This window comes from Acipenser ruthenus, chromosome 15 (genome assembly GCF_902713425.1).
Source record: "Acipenser ruthenus chromosome 15, fAciRut3.2 maternal haplotype, whole genome shotgun sequence".
NCBI classification, from domain to species: Eukaryota; Metazoa; Chordata; class Actinopteri; order Acipenseriformes; family Acipenseridae; genus Acipenser; species Acipenser ruthenus.
This window is the reverse complement of record NC_081203.1, coordinates 10,100,568-10,120,453: the sequence shown is the minus strand read 5'-3', so window position 1 is coordinate 10,120,453 and position 19,886 is coordinate 10,100,568. Positions and strand designations below refer to the sequence as shown.

The window sequence follows — 19,886 nt, the reverse complement described above, 5'->3', positions numbered from 1 at the left end:
GGTGCTTCTTGTATATTGTTCTGCTCTCTTTAGTAAGGTGCTTCTTGTATATTGTTCTCTCTTTAGTAAGGTGCTTCTTGTATATTGTTCTGCTCTCTTTAGTAAGGTGCTTCTTGTATATTGTTCTCTCTTTAGTAAGGTGCTTCTTGTATATTGTTCTGCTCCCTTTCTGGTGAGGTTAAGTGATGGGATATATGCTCTAGACCATATTGTCCCAAAGGGTTCTGCTCTATTTGTAGAGTGCTCATGACATTTGCCCTGGGCCAGATAGGACAGCCCGTTCACAGCCAGACTCCACCTGTTACTTTACCGTATAGATAACATATAGTTATGGATTCAGCTGTGGAGTTTGCAACAATGTCTATACTCTATACAAATGAGGTATGACTTTGAATCTTTTGAAAGGGGATTGTATCCAGTAAATGATTTTAGATTTCTTTTTCTCTTCTGTGAAGTCGTTGGTGAGGTGGCAGCGGCTGTCAGCAGCAGGACAGAAACACCCCGCGGCTGCCACTCGCAGCACATGCTAATGAACAAGAGCCCCATCCAGGAGTGAAAGGTCAAAACATGCCCACATTAAAAACACACACATACATAGAGGCACATCAGCTTCACAAACACACACACACACAAAGTCACATCAGCTTCACAAACACACACACACACACACACAGAGTCACATCAGCTTCACAAACACACACACACACACACAGAGGGACATCAGCTTCACAAAAACACACATAAAGAGGCATCAGCTTCACGAACACACACACACACACAGAGGGACATCAGTTGCACAATCACACATATACACACACACACACACACAGAGGGACATCAGCTGCACAATCACACATATACACACACACACACACACACACACTTCACAACCACAATTCCAGGGAATAAGGATGGAAAAGGCAGTCATTATAACTGTGAGAGGAGCAGTTCTGAAAAACCACTGCAGGAAAGAAAAAAATAATAATAATATCAACAATTATCCAATGGTGATTCATTAGAATGCTATTCTTCCATTTTTTGGTGGTGGATGTGATATTAAGTGAGAGTGACAAGAAGCACTTGAATCCCATCTGGATTAATAAGCAGCTGGGGCACTGTGTGGGCTGCGTGCTGAGCTGACATGCTTCTCGCTAGCACAGCACACATCACCTTTTCAAGACAATCCCCATTAGCACTGTTGGTTCCTTCGTATGAGAATGAAGCATTTTGGTTGCCGTTGTTTTTCGAGACAATAAGAAGAGATATAGAGCCTCAGGGTTCTTTTGACATTGTCAGAAGAATACACAGCAAGCTTGCTTTTTTATTAATACTGTACTCTCTTCCATTAACCAACCAAAAATCATTTGTTGGTGTTTTTTTTTATGTATTTATTATTTGTATTATTGTTTAGGACGGAGTGTTTCATGAAGTGTCATCTGCCTGTATTGAATACAATATTTGTTTCCGGGGCCTTGCAAAGCATCTAGGATTTGTTTTGTTTTTATATAGTTATAGCGGGCATTTTAGATTTGCAGTCTGGTATTGAGGTGGATATATATATATATATATACAGTACACCCTCGCTATAAGCCTTTTGTTCGTTATATCGAGGGATTCGTTATAGCGAAAGGACAATCAACAGGAAGGATAAACTGTTGGAGTAAGTTAATGAGATGAGATTGTGAATACAAGTAGAATTTGCCTTTGCTTTATCCTATTCGTTAAAGAATTAAAACGCAGTACAAAAAGCAAAAATCCCGAATTGAAGCTTAACTTCTATTTAAAATCAATCTGGCATGAATCGTTTCGAAGTGCACCAAATCTTAATCCAACATGCAAGAATCCCAAACTGAGCTTTTATTCAAATCAGCCCGACATGAAAAGCTCATCAGATCCTCAAGCTTTGTTGTTGTTGTTTTATCTTTAATCGGTTTTGCTTTGCCGCATGGTTGCTGAACAAGCCAAAAAACAGAGTGCTTTTTGACAACCTGTGTTCACAACAGAGAGATGCCTGTGTTACTGCTTTTTTCAAAGTTTCCAGCTTTGTTGCAACATAAAATAATTTTTGTTTCAGATGCATAGTTACACAGCGCACGCGTTTTATTAAGACAAAAGAGCTGACTTCACGAGGAAGTGACAGACCGGGATGCTGACAGTGTATGTTTATATGATCTTTCTTTTTAGTTTTTTTATGTATTTATTTGGGGTCCAGGGGCCAGGTTTGTTAAAATGAAGGCCATTATAGTGACGGTGTACTGTGTAAAATATCTATCTATCTGTCTGTCTATTTATCTATCTATCTATCTATCTAGTACACAGCATGTAAAACATGATTCCACTAGTTGTAGCTGTCTGATTTCATGCAGTAGTGGTATGTACACTATGTGTTTGTACATTGTGTATGTATGTTGAACCTGTATTTACCAAGCAGTATTGGAAATTGCCTTGACATTGTGTATCAGCATAGATCAAAACATAACTCTCATGTTAAATGGCTGTTTAGGATCACACTGCGTTTTCATAGGAGGGTAGGATAAGCACATTGTTAGAACCATCTGCTGGATGAGAGTGTAGATCACCATGCCATACATCCATTGTATACTTATGTATAAATGTAAGTGTGCCGGCGTATGGACAGATGGACTAGCATTCTTAATAATACCTTTTACAAATCATGTGCTTTTCTCATAACTGGATAACCAGTTCTCTAGGTTTCTGCACCCATGTAAGTGTGATATACAGTACATTGAGAAAAACAGAAGGGCCAGGCAGCCCCTTACATTCCCAGATTCGGACATCCTGACCAGGATATCATCTATCATATTAAAGTGCTACCCTGGGAAGTTTTCCTTTGTGGCTGCCTCAAGCAGATATATCTGTGCGCTGTGATATTATCACGAGATTAAGCTTTAAATGGATTCCAGTTGAAGTAATGCATTAAGGGTTAAACACCACTGCATGAAGATGGTTTATTTTTCTTTGTCCTCTATTTTGTAATATTTGAATTGCTCATGATCAATGCACGGGTTCCGTGACTCAAAGCTAGGATTGCTTAAACTACAACCGTTTCCCCTTTAGGGTTTTCACTACCCCCTCCCCCCTCACATAAGAATGTAGCTATACTCTGCTGGGGAGGCACAGATCTAGAAAACTGCCTGTCCTATAGTGATGTAAATAGATATGTCATTAGTACAGCAATATGGGGATATGTGGAGGTATGTCTGTCTGTCTGTCTGTCAGTCTGTCATACATTTATTTTATATATGTCTGCTTGCCCGATTGGGTCTTAGTTCATTAAATTAATGAGCTCAGACGCTGGGCGAAGTGCACTTCAAAGCAGCTAGGGAGTCAAACATCCATCTTTTCCCCATATAGATGGCAGCCCTGCAGAGTCCATTCTATGGGGATAAAATGACCCTGTTTTCCCTGTGCCACAAGATTGAACAATGCGATTATCCTCCACTTCCAACAGACCACTACTCTGACAAGGTAAGAGCCATGTGGAAAACTATACATGTACAGTATCCATACATCTGTTACTCCTTCCGGCTTCCTGTTGATGGGGATTGGACAACTTTTGCACATTCATCCTCACTCAAAGCACTTACTAACTAAATATGTAGGTCTGCCTGAATCGATAGTCGCCTGTCTTCAAATACTGTATATGAAAATGATTGAACCCTTTATAAACATGATACACAATTATCTTAAAATGAAACTCTTTTCTTTCTGAACAGACACATCTGAATTATTGAACGAGAGGAGGCCATTCAGCCCATCTAAGCTTATTCAGTTCCTTGTAACTGATTGATCTTGAATTTTGTCAAGTTGGGTCTTAAAGGACCTTCTGAATCAAATTATATAAACACAAAATGAAACCTACAAATGATTTATCAATGCACATGGAACCTTGTTTAAACAATTAAATACAAAATGTATAGGTTTTCAACAATGTCTCAGTATTGTCAATCAGAGATCAGACTCCGCAGTGCAGGATGCGCCCTATAGCCTGGAGATTGTAGGTTCGAATCCAGGCTATGTCATTGCAGACCGTGACCAGGAGTTCCCAGGGGGTGGCGCACAATTGGCCGAGCGCCGCCCGGGTCGGGAGGGCTTAGGTCGGCAGGGCAATCCACGGTTCACCGCGCATCAGCGACCCCTGTGGCCGATAGGGCGCCTGCAGGTCTGCAGTGGAGCCATTCAGATCTGTGTTATCCTCCGGCACTATAGGTTTGATGGCATTTTTCCAGCGCCTGTGTGGCGTGCAGTGACGCTGCTCCGATTCCCCTAGCAGCGCCTCTGTGGTGTGCAGTGACGCTGCTCCGAGTCCCCTGGCAGTGCCTGTGTGGTGTGCAGTGTCGCTGCTCCGATTCCCCTGGCAGCGCCTGTGTGGTGTGCAGTGGTGCTGCTCTGATTCACCTGGCAGCGCCTGTGTGGCGTGCAGTGGTGCTGCTCCGATTCCCCTGGCAGTGCCTGTGTGGTGTGCAGTGGTGCTGCTCCGAGTCCCCTGGCAGTGCCTGTGTGGCGTGCAGTGACGCTGCTGTGATTCCCCTGGCAGCGCCTGTGTGGTGTGTAGTGACGCTGCTCCGATTCCCCTGGCAGCGCCTGTGTGGCGTGCAGTAACGCTGCTCCGATTCCCCTGGCACCTCCTGTGTGGCGTGCAGTGACGCTGCTCCAATTCCCCTGGCAGCGCCTGTGTGGCGTGCAGTAACGCTGCTCCGATTCCCCTGGCAGCGCCTGTGTGGCGTGCAGTAACGCTGCTCCGATTCCCCTGGCAGTGCCTGTGTGGTGTGCAGTGGTGCTGCTCCGAGTCCCCTGGCAGTGCCTGTGTGGCGTGCAGTGACGCTGCTGTGATTCCCCTGGCAGCGCCTGTGTGGTGTGTAGTGACGCTGCTCCGATTCCCCTGGCAGCGCCTGTGTGGCGTGCAGTAACGCTGCTCCGATTCCCCTGGCAGCACCTGTGTGGCGTGCAGTGACGCTGCTCCGATTCCCCTGGCAGCGCCTGTGTGGCGTGCAGTAACGCTGCTCCGATTCCCCTGGCAGCACCTGTGTGGCGTGCAGTGGTGCTGCTCTGATTCCCCTGGCAGCGCCTGTGTGGTGTGTAGTGGTGCTGCTCTGATTCCCCTGGCAGCGCCTTTATGGTGTGCAGTGGTGCTGCTCCGATACCCCTGGCAGCGCCTGTGTGGTGTGCAGTGATGCTGCTCATGGTGTTAAAGGAGGGAGTCAGGCTCTACCTCACCAGATCCCAGAGAGCAGGACACAGGTGGTATGAGGCTCCTCATGGGACGACTGACAGGGCTTGTAATCAGGCTTGTTTTACTCCACTGTCTGCTACACAATATGCCTTACTGCCTGGTTTTGTTCTGATCTTACTGAGGCAAGTGATAGCAAGGACTTACAAATTGTAAAGGTCACATTTCACATTTGCTTCCACAGGTTCGCACACTTATGCAGTGTAAATTTCAAGGCCTTTTTTAGGCCACATAGACATTTTTCCACCACACAAATCGAAAAAATACATTTTAAAAAATGTATAGCACATAAATGAACACAAAATACATATTAAATATTCTCCACCATTAAATCAAAATGTTCTTGCTGGCTTCTTTGCACTCCAATACTATTTTCATTTTCTTTTTGCATTATTCATTTTAATATTTACTGTTTAGACTTTTTCACACCATAGGCTACCGACTCCTCTCAACCGAAAAATCAATTGCATCCCAGACGTTGATGAGAAAGCAATGTCTTAAGTATGGTGGTTTAGAAATACCAAAAAGAAAAACATTACTCTGCAGTACAAAATTTACATTCATTCGAGATGTTGTAGTATTTTCAAGGCCTTGAATATTAGCGAGTGAAAAGCAAGGCTTTTCAAGGTTTTCCAAGCCGCGTACGAACCCTGCTTCCAGAGAAGTAGTTTTTATGTGTTTTTTTTTTTTTAATATTATATATATATATATATATATATATATGTGCAATTGCAAGGGCATTTAATTTGTATGTTTCAACACAAAGCGGCTAGTCAGAATCTGCATTTACAACACTTTCAGCCCCTCTCACAGACTGTGATGAAATTGCTCGGGAATAATCAAGGATGTTTGCACTGTACAAAACCTTCATTTCAACGGCATTCGTTCTATATAAAATTAAAGGGACACGACTTGGTAAAGTTTGGAGCCCAGTCGGCTTATAAGAACCAGGCGAGTGTTGATCGACTCGACTGCATGGCCTCTTCTCTTTCATAAACATTCTCGTGACATTCTAATCTAGCTAGATAACACACAACTCCACCTAACACATAAAGAATGAAAGAAATACAGAAATGCATTGATAACTAAAAATGACAGAAGTAAATACTTTCAAATCAGAATTTCAAGATATCATTCTTAAAAACAAAACATTACACATTTTAAATACAAACAAAGTGATTTAGTGACCATTTTAAAAACTGTTTTGCTTGAGCATTGATTCTGTTGCGGTGTTTTTTTTCATAATTTTTTTGCCCCTTTTGAAATCAGACTAATAGTGTCTATTTTAATGACCTAAAGCATGACCGATCTTCATGTCATCATTCTCAAATGTACATAGCTGAGCTTTATTTTTTTGCAGCCTTTAGTAATGTTGTTATAAGGGTATAATAAATCACCCCTGGAGGATGCTGCTTCTAACCATAATCACTGTAAATGTTCTAATGCAGCGTGTGTTGTTTCTTCTCTTAGCTGAGAGCGCTGGTGGGTATGTGCATAAATCCAGAACCGGACCAGAGACCTGACATCATTTTTGTCAACCAAACAGCCAAGCAGATGCAAGTCTGGAGCACCAGCACCTGATCCATTGTCTACTTGTTCAGAGACAACCAACCACATTTTGGTCTTACTTGAATTTTACCAGAAGATGAAACGCTTCGTGAAACTCAAAATGCACCATTTTTGTGGAAACCGTTTATTTTAAGAAGACCCTGAAATGCTTGGGCAAGCGCGAAGTTGTACTAAATGTCCAGCGCGGTGGCGATTACAGTAATAATATTTTTTTTTAAAAAGTCAAATTTGTATTACTTTCATTATGTATGGGCCCTACTCGTGAAGCTCAAATCATATATATGTGTGATCTTATCTGATTTTACAAATGAAAACTAACATATTAACAAGTGTGCGAGCGCTCGTATTTTACAGCAGTGTGACCTCGCCCCCTGTAGTGCAGCGGTGACCCTCACTGGAGGTCTTTATTATACCAATTATGTATTTTACCTATTTTAGCTGTTTAATTTCATGTTTAGGGTTTTTTTTTTTTGGGTTTTTTTTTTTTAAGGCATTTTGATTAATAGTTTAATTGTGGTTAGAAAACCTCCAGTTTTGTATGAAGTCCTTCAGAGGGCATCTCTAATTTTAACTGCCCTATTTTATGAGCTTCTACGTGTACTTTGTATTTTCGTGGTTTGAGCTTTAAGTTTGGATATTACTGTACAGCTAAGGCCAAAAGTTTTGCATTACCTAGAATTTTCAAATTGAGAAATACAAATAATAATTTAAAAAACTACATGAACAGCATGCAATCAAAGAATCTACAAAATTATATTGCAAGTCTACTGGAGGCCAAAATAGTACAGTATTTTGTGTTAGATTTTGAAATGTCATATTTTTCAATTTGTCAGTTTCTCATTAAGTATATGGAAAAAACTACAAAGCGGTATGTAATTAATTATGTTAACGTAACATTATTCAGCAGGTTTAAATTTGACTTTAATCAAAATAAGTTAATTCTGTGGGGTGATGCAACACTTTTGGCCATACCTACATAGAATGGGTTTTGAGTGTGACTCAGCCTTTGGGAATGTGTACTGCACCATGAATCAAAGAAATAATTAAAAACAATGCCCTTCTCTTCCTGAGTGGGGTTAAAAAGACGTAAGCAGAAGTATTTTCTAACTGTGAAATCAATCAGAAATGTGAACTATTATGGGAAGTGTACATTTTGAAGGCAGCGACATGGGGATTGTAGGATAAAAACATATATTAAAAAATATATATGTAATTTCATGATTTCATGCAAGATTTACTAAAAAGATTTAATCAAATTAATTGTTCAACAGGGGATTTAACATTGACGTCACTGATTTAAAACTACTGGAATCACGTTCAAGTGATTGCCTTCTTATTTTTTCTTTAGAGGTGATAGAAAAAAAAACTCAGTATCAAATGTTAGGCTGATTCTGACAAGGTGTACTTTGGGACTTTCAACACTTGTTACAATGAACAACAATGCTTCTTTTTAATGTTTGAAATAAACAGATTTGTCTCAGAATTGTTAATGCTTTGTAAATAATGCAGAATTCCCCTAGCATGACAATCCAAATCACTGGTGGGATTTAGGTTTTAAGCACTGAATTAATGGTCTACCATTTGTTTTTGAAAGTTTCATTTTATTTATTCTGTACACATACAATCCCTTTTGTTTCTTTATTATTATTACTACAACAACAAAAGCATCTGTATTAATTGGGGGCTTTTTAAAAGCAATTTTTTGACAATTGCGTGTACACTCGCGATCGACGGGGAATGTTTGACTGCAAAATCACCAAAAGGGACAACAGTAATATATGGTCAATTGTACTCCATATAAAAGATTTTGAATGCAATTAGAACAGACCTACATCCATGCGACAGAGGGATTAGAATGGTGTCCTAACTAACTTAACTTCTTACTTAATTTTTGTTTTAAACACTTGATAACAGTTGGATGAAAGACAAGACGCATACAATGCTCCCCTAACACTACTGCAGCTATGACACACCGTGTCTGTCACACATAACTAAAAGACTCAATCATTAGTGGATCACAGTTTTCTTGTACTGACACTCTTTTGGTCCTTAGCTTTAATTTGGGATATGTGGATATTTAAAACACAGCATTATTGATGACAAGATACTGCTGCTGATCCTACTTGGGATCCAAATCACTTCCTGCGTTCTAGCTGTGACACTACTGCACAGACACCAGGATACAGCAGCTTATCTACTGGATATCCTTGTATTGTAACCCCCCCAGCCCGCCCCCGCCCCCGCCCGAATTGCTCATGTCAAGAGTAATACATTTATTGACTGTTCTTAAGTCACATTTTGCTTATTGAAAGGTTAACAGTGTTTTCAAAAGTAGAATGTCTATTTGCCTTTAATGACCAAGGGACAAGCTACAGTGTTAGCTACCAGGAATGGTCCGATTTAGAGAGGATTACCACCATTATAGTACAAGCAGCTGGTGTCAACATTATTAAGCCTTTTTCTAACTGTGCCATCTAGTTTCAGTAGGACTCAGAGCGTCTGACAACACAACACAGCGCGAGCAGCACAAAGGGAAAACACTCCTATTTTTATTTCAGCACAGATGATCAGAGGTGGTCCGACAGTCTAACCAGTCTCGTTTTTTTTCGTGGTTTGACTTAGATGTAAAAATTCAGGCTTATTACTCAAACCTCAAAACTTGGTACTGTTTAAATTTCTTTAGCTTGCAACAGGCAGAGGGATGTCTTTATCCAGGAAGAATCTAGCTAAATGAAAGATTGGACAGCTACAATTTACTGGTGAAAGAACATGCTCCTAGCATGCTGTGGTCTACTGTTCAGTGTCACTTAAGACCTCATTTATAATAAAACACTCAATGTTAGTATGTTGAACGAAGTAAAATAAACTTAAAAAAATGACGACAAACATTTCAACTGGTCTTTCTCAGTGTCTTCATATGGGACCTGCATGTTAAATATACAGTCTAAAGTTATATCTCTGCCAAATGCCATTTAATTAGGAAGTCAGCTTTTTTGTATTAATCTTCTTAAGACCTTCCAAACATGGAATGAATATTCTTTCTTTCTTTCACAAGCAGCAATTTCCCTTGTTCCCCGCAAAACTGAAGTATAGGATTACTACTGTAAACTGTCAAATGTCAGCCTAATGTGAGATGTGCGCAGCATTTCTCTGAATTGACCTTTTCTGCAATGTTCTTTATTCTGCCATTCATTACTACACTGGTAGAACAATGTTGTGTCCGCTGCAGTCAGATTGGAAACTCATAAAATAGACAAGCAACACAATAACACATTGCCAGTCGATTTGGGTTAATTATGTTGACATTAGCAACTCAAGCTGACCTCTGACTTACCAGAGCTGAAGCTTTATCATTAGCTGCCAGATCTATGTGGCATGGTCAATACAGCTAGCATGAGAAAAGGATAACAGTTTAACAGTACAACAGTGCACATGCTGTTTGCAGATGCAGACTAGTCTAAATGAGAAATATACATAGTACTAGCATCATCATCATGCATGTGTAATTTATTAATAATAATACTAATAATAAATATTACTAATAATACTACTACTGCTAATAATAACAACAACAACTTACTAAGTGTATATTGAGTACGAGCAAACTAATTGAGAAACATCATTACCGAAATAGAGATGAATTAAGAGCAGACTGAGAAACTCATTGTAAAATTGTCTACAAGATGTGTACAGGAATCTCTGTACCTTATCTGCAAATTGAATGTAAAATAGTAAACCCAGAAATTCACAAAGTTACACTCCACTGACAGGGTGGATTTCTTAAAAACTAGGCAATTATATTAAACCAGGTCTGCTATATGCTGTGTTAAGAAACTGATGATTTTTGTAACATCACACTTGCCTTAAATTATACAGTCTTTTGGAACCTTATAAAACATATAAAAACAAACCACACATTCACACAGCAATATTCACAACTAGGTTTAATGGTAAAACAGATGTAATATCAACACATGAGTTCATCATCACAGACTTATTAGAAATACACAATAATCAGATTTACCACCATGCAAACTGAAGCCAAGATATAAAAGAGAGACTTCAAGAAGTGTCCATTGTCTGTACAACCTCCTCCACTAACTCAAGATCCAACGGGATGATGTTTTTTGTCAGAACTCCAGTTGTTCCTCTCTTGTACTTGTAACTGCCAGATCTATTAAATATAAAAGGAGATCATTAATACCAGCAGTTTGCTTTATAAGTACAGAATACAAATTCAAATAGAATCACTGTTAGACAAGGACAAGATTAGTACACACAAAAACATGAAGGTTTTGTTCATTAAATTAATGAGTGAGAACACACAATCTTACCAAGAGTAAGTAGTGTGGTTCTGAGAAATACAGCATTACATCCCCACATGTTTCTACAACTGTTTAAATAACGTACCTGTAATTTTTCTTTTCATTAACATCGACAACTTTACACTTAGAACTTTAAAGTCTGTTTCAAAGCTCTTTTCAAAATGTCCACTCTAGTGCAGTGATAGTGTAAGGATTGTTGCCCACATTTTCAAACAAGTAACACATCAATAACGATCGATGATGTAATATGGAACAGAAAAGCCAGAGCACTTTTATATAAAAAATAAATAAATAATAAATAATAATAATAATTTGATTTAGACAGATCTTAAACCTCAGTGCACTAGAGCAGACATTTTAAAAACAGATTTGAAACAGGCTTTAAAAGTTTTAAGTGTAAAGTTGTCAGGATGTTAGAAAAGAGAAAAAAAAAAAAACACACCACCACAGGTCAGTTATTTAAACAGTTGTAGCAACACGTCGGCACATGTAACGCTATATTTTTTGGAACACCGCTTACTTTTTTTTTTTAAGACAGTGCCCACAGAAATCATATACTCAAGATACACAATCTGCTGCGGCTCGAGGTTTAAGAGCTTTATAATATAAAGCATTTGTTTCTTATCTTTAATTGAACCAGAACAACATTACAGAAGGACCTGTGCATACGCATCTCCCAATTACAGCTTGTGACGTTCCAAAGACTCGGAGTAGTAAAGCCTGGTCTATTGTCTGGGGATGAAATGATTTTCAGTTACTACTAGTCAAGCACATTTTAACTAACCCTTGCAGAGAATGGAATTTGTTTTCACCACTTGGGATTTCATTTGGCATTTTGAATCTTCCAGAACAGACAAGGGTTTAGTTTACTAATGGGAAGATACGGTCTCTGATACTAGGCATCATTGCATTCACACCAAACAGTGAAAGGATCAGATTTCATGCAGCCGATTCCTCAGACTGCTGCATGAATCCTTCTTTCAGAAAGAAGCAAAACCTAAAGTGTTCAGAGAAAAATCAAATTACTAATTTGTGGATGAAGTATGCCTAATAAGAACTGTTATAATTAGAATATAAGAAGTTAGAAGGAAGAAAAGCTCACCAATCTAGGTACAGTATTTATTATACATTAGTGATGTTAGATCTGTAAGAACCACCCACATCAAAAACATCTACCACTCTGCACACACAAGGTTTACTCACTCCAGTTGGGCTTCTATTTCACTAATTTATAAAATAAAAAAACAAGTATAACATTATTGGTGGTAACCTTTCCCATTAATAAAAAAACAAACAAAAACAAAAAATCAACAATAAAAAACCTAACGTTCTTAGATATTTGCATGGTACATCTAGAAAAATGATATAGGACTAAATATTTGAAAATGACACTAGGATAAATGAATAAAAATATGTTATATATTAGTGCAGCCTACTGTTCAATCTACCCCACCCAGTGCAGCTACAGTACTGGAAGAGAACTCTGTATACAGTATTTAGTTTACTGTGGTTGCTTGTGCATATCTTTGTAATCAAACCTAGTTTCCTGGTTATTTTCAGATCACTTTTGCAGATCAGATTCACGTCATGTTTGACAAATTAGGGACTATCCATGAAATAAGAACTTGTTAGATTGTAAGCAACAAAAAGCATATGCCAATCGTGCACGCAATGTGGGGGAAATCCACAAAGCATTTAGGGCACATGGAAACCAGACTCACCTCACGCCTTTCTTGTTGGCCTCGTCATGTGGGCGGATATAGTCAATGTTGTTTTTGGTTATGACACAGAGATCAATGTTACTGCCGGAGCCCAGGTCATTGAAAATTCCAGCTGCAATGGCATCTCGCACCAACTGCTTGGCTTCACCTTCCTAAAAAATAAACACAAAATTCAAAGTCAAACAGTATTTAAACTATTGCATGGAATTTGCACGAGAACATGACATGGCATATTTTGACATAAACGGAACATCCTGTAGCTGATCCGTCACCCATGCATTTCCCACTAGTGTTGAATTAATTCAAAGTGTTGTCAGAAATTCTATTGTTTATTGGATTCTATTTACAGGAAAATGTGATCAACATATTCCATTAATAAAATCTGTCCTATTTTAAAAGGGACAAAGTTAAAATAATGCACATGTATACATTTTAATATAAACATGCTTTATGTAATAGGTATAAAAACACAATACAGAAATTAGGCAGCATTACAAATCAGATAAAATAAACAATTTTAGCATTACGAGAAAAGCTCATATGTAGCTGTAAATGAAATTTAAAAAAAAATACCCCAAAAAATAACATCACATATTGAAACCAAGTGGATGTATGCATTTAATAATAATTTATTTTAAAACAATCTGTTAATATATTGGACAGGAGAAAGAAATTAGATAATGAAAACATAAAAATCAATCTTTTGTTCTGGTAATTCATAAAATAATTGTTACAATGCACACAATGTATTTTTTTTTTTTTAAAGCAACAGCTACCTCTATGGGTCACTGGATCAAGTTGCAGCAAAAGCAACAGCTCATAAAGGAAGTTTCTAGTGACATACTGTACAACCCCACAGAATCACATCCTAAACAATCCCTGGAATACACAAATTGTCCCAATAGGCCGTGCATCACGTACTGTTGTATCAACAGTAAACATTTCTGTGATAGCTGAGAATTCAATTGGGTATGAATTGTTTGCTCTAAATAAAATCCAAGTCTTACAGGACAGTCTATTCTGGATCCCGCTTGAATTATTTGCCTGATAATAGGACTGTCCCCTATATAATGTATGAAATTGTATTATAACTTGCACTTTCCTTCTACCTCCTAGGACTTATTTGTAAATGAGACATAGTGACCATAAGCTGGCAAAACAGTTTTAAATCCCTTTTAGTGATTGATCCTTTATAGCAGGGGTTCTCAAACTGGGGGTCGCGGGCATGTCTGAAGAGGTTCTCAAACAATTTGGCATATTCACCAATTTATTTATTATTACCTTTATGCACATTGACTTACAAAAACAGCACGCCCTCCCTATATTACTATGAATTGGTACGTCCTACTTTCTACTCCTTCCTTCATATCTGTAGTCACGCCCAGGGCTTTAGAGAAGATTTTTTTTGTGTGTGTGTAATAGCCATTAGTAACAACACTGGAAGCTTACTCAACATTAAATAACATACATTTTTAGTATTAAAATAATGTTTTAATGGTGTTGCTATTAGGGATGGGAATTCTAAACGTTTAAAACGTATAAACTCTAAAGAAGTGGTTAAACGTTGAATAATATGCTAGACATATAACCAGTTTTTCACTGGAAATGTATTTTGTTTAATGTATTAATTTATCATCATATACAGCAGTCCATCACGTATCCGACTGCTGTGGTGCCACAGTAAGGGCGGACATTATAAAAAGGAAGGGGTTTGGCAATTGCCTCCAAGTAGCTTTCCTAATTGGTACAACAGAAAGATCCTGAAACTGAGGCGGTTTTTTTTTTCTCGGTCGAGCTGGCACTTCACTGGTGCACTCAGTGTCATGCTGTAGTGAGTGTGGTATGGTTCAGTCCACATAGGGTAAGAAAAGCGTTTTTTCTGACATGTTATATATTTGTAATAAAATTGCATCTCTAAACAAAGGAACGAGGCAAAACCATGTTTGGAATTATTTTGAGGAACCGGATGAGAAAACCGTGGTATGTAAATAATTATGCCAAACAATATTGCCGCACCACAAAAACACAAATTCAATGCTTCATCATTTGAAATGAAAACATTCAGAATTACTGTGGATGGAGTTACTGAATGCAGTTAAAAGCAAACATCTATAATAAACAGAACACTCCAGATTGCGACTGAATATGTATTACACGTTTAAAATGACTTTTCTTCTCCCAATATTAATTCAGAGAACGCAGAAGTGTAAATGAATTCTGTATAGGCATTAACTTACCAGTACACTTTTACGCAAATCATTTGTTTAAAAAAATAAATAAATGTATTTCCAGTTTGTGGTAGAGATGAAATTCCCACGATACAAGTAGTTGTGAGCCCACTCTCACGATGCACTGATTATCATGATAGTACCGGTTATTTTTCAATTACTTTAACTGAATGAAAAGAAAAAAAATAAGTTCCGTCTTTCTAGCAAGAATGAAAAAAAATACTAGCACACAGGTGGAAGAAAAATAATCTTAATGAAATTGTCCTCATATTACCATCATTAATAGTTCCAAAAAACAATACCCTCATTTAAAGGCCCTTAAGGCCTTCACACACCAGACGCGACTCGATTTTTATTGGAGCAACACGACAAATTCGCTGTGAGATCACTGTGCACACCAGAAGTGATCACAGACACGACGTGACAGCTGGAAATGTGTAGTGCGTGTGGGTGGTGCCGTCAGACCAGGCAATGAAACAATAACAATGGTTGTATGGGCAAAACGACGCTGCTGCGCTCGTATTTAATAAATTAACAAAATAAACACTTTAAATAAAACAAAGCAAAGGGCACTCCGGCCAAAGTAAAACAAACACTAACAATTCTAAACAAGTATAATTTAGATATAGCAATTGTTTCTCTATTAATTTAGACTCACGTCTCGCCTCTGACACTCTCCTGTAGCGCAGAAAGCTGCAGGTTTTTATACAGGTGACCATGTCCCGGTTAGCAACAATTAACCAATGAATTAACTCGAGAGAGGGTCATCTTCTGCGTGGGGTTTTTAAATAAATAAATAAAAAAATGCATGGCTTTTCGCCTTCATCTAAAATAATAAATAATCATGTCGGACGGCTTTCATCCGTCTGCACATAAACACAATATATTTATATTATAATAATAATAATAATAATAATAATAATAATAATAATAAAAAATAAATAAATAAATAAATAAATGAATACCTACATAAATAATAAAACACACACACAAGGGGTGGGCACCCGTCACAAAGTGAAACAGGGCTTGATTTCAAACCACATGATATGAAGCTGTTCTCTGATTGCTCAGTTGTCACACGACAAATTTGCAAAAATAGGACCAGGTTCTATTTTTTTTACTTGCCACAAATTGCCTACCAGCTAGCTGATCCTTACTCCAAAACTGCATTTAACATCACTGATCGTTTATTTATTTTTAACGTTAATGAATATTGTTAAATATTCATTATCTAACTGTTCATTTTGAAACTCCAAAGCAGCGCAAACTACATAGTCAGTTTTCTTCGATGTGCACAGTTTATTTACAAGCTGTTTGCCAGGAATACAAGCCTGTTGTCCTGCTCTGGATTCAAGGCGGCACACTTTTTTGTTTTGTTTGTTTATACAGTGAATACACAGAGGGGCGTACTTACAAAGCATTTTTCAAATCTGATTCGCTGGTAGGTTGGGCCCAGCAAACCATCTGCTAGTTAACACGAGCAGGAGAAAAGAGAGCATGCCCACTGCTTATCTGGCAGAAATAAGATTATAAGAAAGTTTACAAACGAGAGGAGGCCATTTGGCCCATCTTGCTCGCTTGGTTGCGAGTAGCTTATTGATCCCAGAATCTCATCAAGCAGCTTCTTGAAGGATCCCAGGGTGTCCGCTTCAACAACATTACTGGGGAGTTGGTTCCAGACCCTCACAATTCTCTGTGTAAAAAAGTGCCTCCTATTTTCTGTTTGAATGCCCCTTTATCTAATCTCCATTTGTGACCCCTGGTCCTCGTTTCTTTTTTCAGGTCAAAAAAGTCCCCTGGGTCGACACTGTCTATACCTTTTAGGATTTTGAATGCTTGAATCGGATCACCGCGTAGTCTTCTTTGTTCAAGACTGAATAGCTTGTCTGCATACGACATGCCTTTTAAACCCGGGATAATTCTGATTGCTCTTCTTTGCACTCTTTCTAGATCAGCAATATCCTTTTTGTAACGAGGTGACCAGAACTGAACACAATATTCTAGGGGAGGTCTTACTAATGGATTGTAAAGTTTTAACATTACTTCCCTCGATTTAAATTCAACACTTCTCACAATATATCCGAGCATCTTGTTGGCCTTTTTATAGCTTCCCCACATTGTCTAGATGAAGACATTTCTGAGTCAACAAACTCCTAGGTCTTTTTCATAGATTCCTTCTTCAATTTCAGTATTTCCCATACGATAGTTATAATGCACATTTTATTGCCTACGTGCAGTACTTTACACTTTTCTCTATTAAATGTCATTTGCCATGTGTCTGCCCAGTTCTGAATGCTGTCTAGATCATTTTGAATGACCTTTGCTGCTGCAACAGTGTTATTTTTATTATTCCTACTTTTGTGTTGTCTGCAAATTGAACAAGTTTGCTTACTATACCAGAATCTAAATCATAAATGTAGATTAGGAATAGCAGAGGACCTAATACTGATCCCTGTATACTGTATCTAGTAGGGCAGGTCGTTCAGTGCAATTTCGCAGACAAACTTAATGTCATTAACACAGTTCACTGGTAGTTTAGTTTATTCACTCTGTGCCCACAGGGCCAGCACAGGTACATCTCAATAGTACAAAGAGAATTTACCAAGATAAAAATAATAAAACAAATGCTTTTAAAAAGACCAAATTTCCATTGGGCTTTTTTTTTCTTTGTGCACGGATGAATCTACCAATTAAATCAACTAATGTTCATAAATTAACTGATCAAAAATTTGAATCAAGCGACAGCCCTAATTTCAATATACCAATGGAAACTTATAATTTCTAGAAAATTCTCAAACAAATAATTATTAGGAAAAATCTTTTGTAGCAAAAGTTTTGCTTTTGTGGATGATGGGGAAAAAAAGACACAAGAACCTTCCTTACAATTGTTGTGCTTGATCTTGGTGAAAGAACCTGCTTTCTTCCAGACAGACCCTAGTTAAGTCTTGGAAAATACTAACCAGGGCTAAATGTAATATAAAGAATGTGTGTGTATGTAGATATGGTTTAAACGCTGACACCTGCATAGCATTTAAACGTTCATAAACGTGTACCAAAAACATATTCCTAGTTGCTATACACCTATTTCATTTATCCCGTGCCAAAAATCATCTCTGCTCTTAATGTGCCATCATTTAGAAACCAAGCATCCTTCCCTGAAGGACAAACCAATTGATTTTTTCCAGAGGAAGTGAGCAAATCTGAAAAAAACAACAGGATGTCATTTTTCAAGCAAGCAGTGTGAATACTAAAGCTCTCCGTGCATCCTACATGATGGCTTTAATGATAGCAAAACATGGTAAGCCCCTCACCATGGCTGAACCACTATAGCACCATGTGCGGCTGACATGGCAGCCATTATGCTGGGACCTGATTCACAAGTACATTAAAAGTTATACCCCTTTCAAATGATTCGGCTGCATGGCGCATTCATGAAATGAAATGGCTGATGACATTCGTGAACAGCTTTACTATCCAACTCGATGAGTCGACTGATGTGTCAGGGGCTGCACAACTCTTAGCTTTTCTAAGATACATTTACGATGAGGCTGTAAAAGTGGTGCTCATTAAAAGGTCAACCAACGTATGCACATTTGTTTTCCATGCTTTGCAAAGAAATGGGTTCTTAACATCAGCAATTGCTGTTTCATACTGAAGAATGATGGCTTTCCCGTGGGAAGGTTTTGACACGTTTGAGCCGAGCCGAGCCGAGACGAGACGAGAAGCAATGTTTTTTCTGGACAAACAACGATTTCCTCATGCTGGACTTCTCCAAGATTCACAGTGGCTTGCAGTGCCTGCTTAACTTGAGGATGTGTTTGATTGGCTAGGTTAGTCCCGTTTAGAGGGAGGCTGTGATGTGGTGCTGGAAGCTCATTACGTTAGTCCCATTTAGAGGGAGGCTGTGATGTGGTGCTGGAAGCTTATTACGTTAGTCCCGTTTAGAAGGAGGCTGTGATGTGGTGCTGGAAGCTTATTACGGAAGTCCCTCTACCCAGTTGTACTTATTTTGGCAATGCAGAACAACCACCCCACATTGCAACGCTGCTTGTGAGGCACAGGGTTTTACTGTGCTGCCCTGTCCTGCATTTCTACATGACTTAAAGCCCATCGAATATCAATTATTTCTATTCGTAAATAGAAATAATTGATATTAATGGTTTGTGCCAGCAATCTTTTTAATTTAAGTCAGGAACCCTTGAAATAATGTCTATATACTTATTAAATTGGTTACATTTTAGTTAAGACAGGGCAGTGTTATCCTATCTGTAGCTCAACACAGGGGTTTACATGCCAAAAGAGGATTTGGGAATTGATTAATCAAATAAGTAGCATGAATCCAATTAGATATTATAAAACAAGGCAACTGCTGCATGTCTTGAAAAGCAGGAAATATGTGATTTCCTAAAAGCTTTCTAAATTATCATTTAGCCTAAATGAATACGGTCTTCGTCACATAGCCTTGATGTAAATAAGAAAACCCTAACTGCACACAGCGTTTACAAAGCAATAGTTGAGGTAATCTGGGAGTAGCAGTCTCATGGGCCTCAGCTTTTTTCTTTAAACGAGTTCACACCAGGAGTGATGTACTATAATACCAGTCAGCTGTGACAGGCAGCCCTTTATAGCGCTATCTGTTCATCTCCATCACTGCATCGCACAACGTGTCCCTAGACTCCAATGTACAACTCCATTTACTGCAACATGACAAATGGGTAGCACTTGCACAAGGCACAAAAGAGGGGCAGATTGGCCATGTAACGGTCACCACAGCTGCAACGCAGCACTTTGG

General features: G+C 38.5%; 2 protein-coding genes across 5 annotated transcripts in view; one reads left to right on the top strand and one right to left on the bottom strand.

Moving 5' to 3' along the window:
- LOC131697541 (serine/threonine-protein kinase Nek6-like) overlaps positions 1–8,303 on the top strand; it is a 124,945-nt gene extending 116,642 nt beyond the window's left edge. For all 3 annotated transcript variants that reach the window (XM_058987158.1, XM_058987157.1, XM_058987159.1), the window contains exons 9-10: positions 3,376–3,489; positions 6,722–8,303. In XM_058987158.1, the coding sequence (XP_058843141.1) occupies positions 3,376–3,489; positions 6,722–6,832 (225 nt within the window). In that variant the 3' untranslated portion in view covers positions 6,833–8,303. The remainder of the gene's footprint in view (positions 1–3,375; positions 3,490–6,721) is intronic.
- Positions 8,304–10,749: 2,446 nt separating this feature from the next.
- Positions 10,750–19,886, bottom strand: part of LOC117422014 (proteasome subunit beta type-7-like) — a 53,711-nt gene continuing 44,574 nt past the window's right edge. Inside the window, exons 7-9 of one of the 2 annotated variants that reach the window (XM_058987160.1) lie at positions 12,867–13,018; positions 12,349–12,369; positions 10,750–10,994 (exon numbers count right to left, since the gene is read on the bottom strand). In XM_058987160.1, coding sequence (XP_058843143.1) covers positions 10,883–10,994; positions 12,349–12,369; positions 12,867–13,018 — 285 coding nt within the window. In that variant the 3' untranslated portion in view covers positions 10,750–10,882. The remainder of the gene's footprint in view (positions 10,995–12,348; positions 12,370–12,866; positions 13,019–19,886) is intronic. The other variant, XM_058987161.1, reaches the window with a different exon arrangement.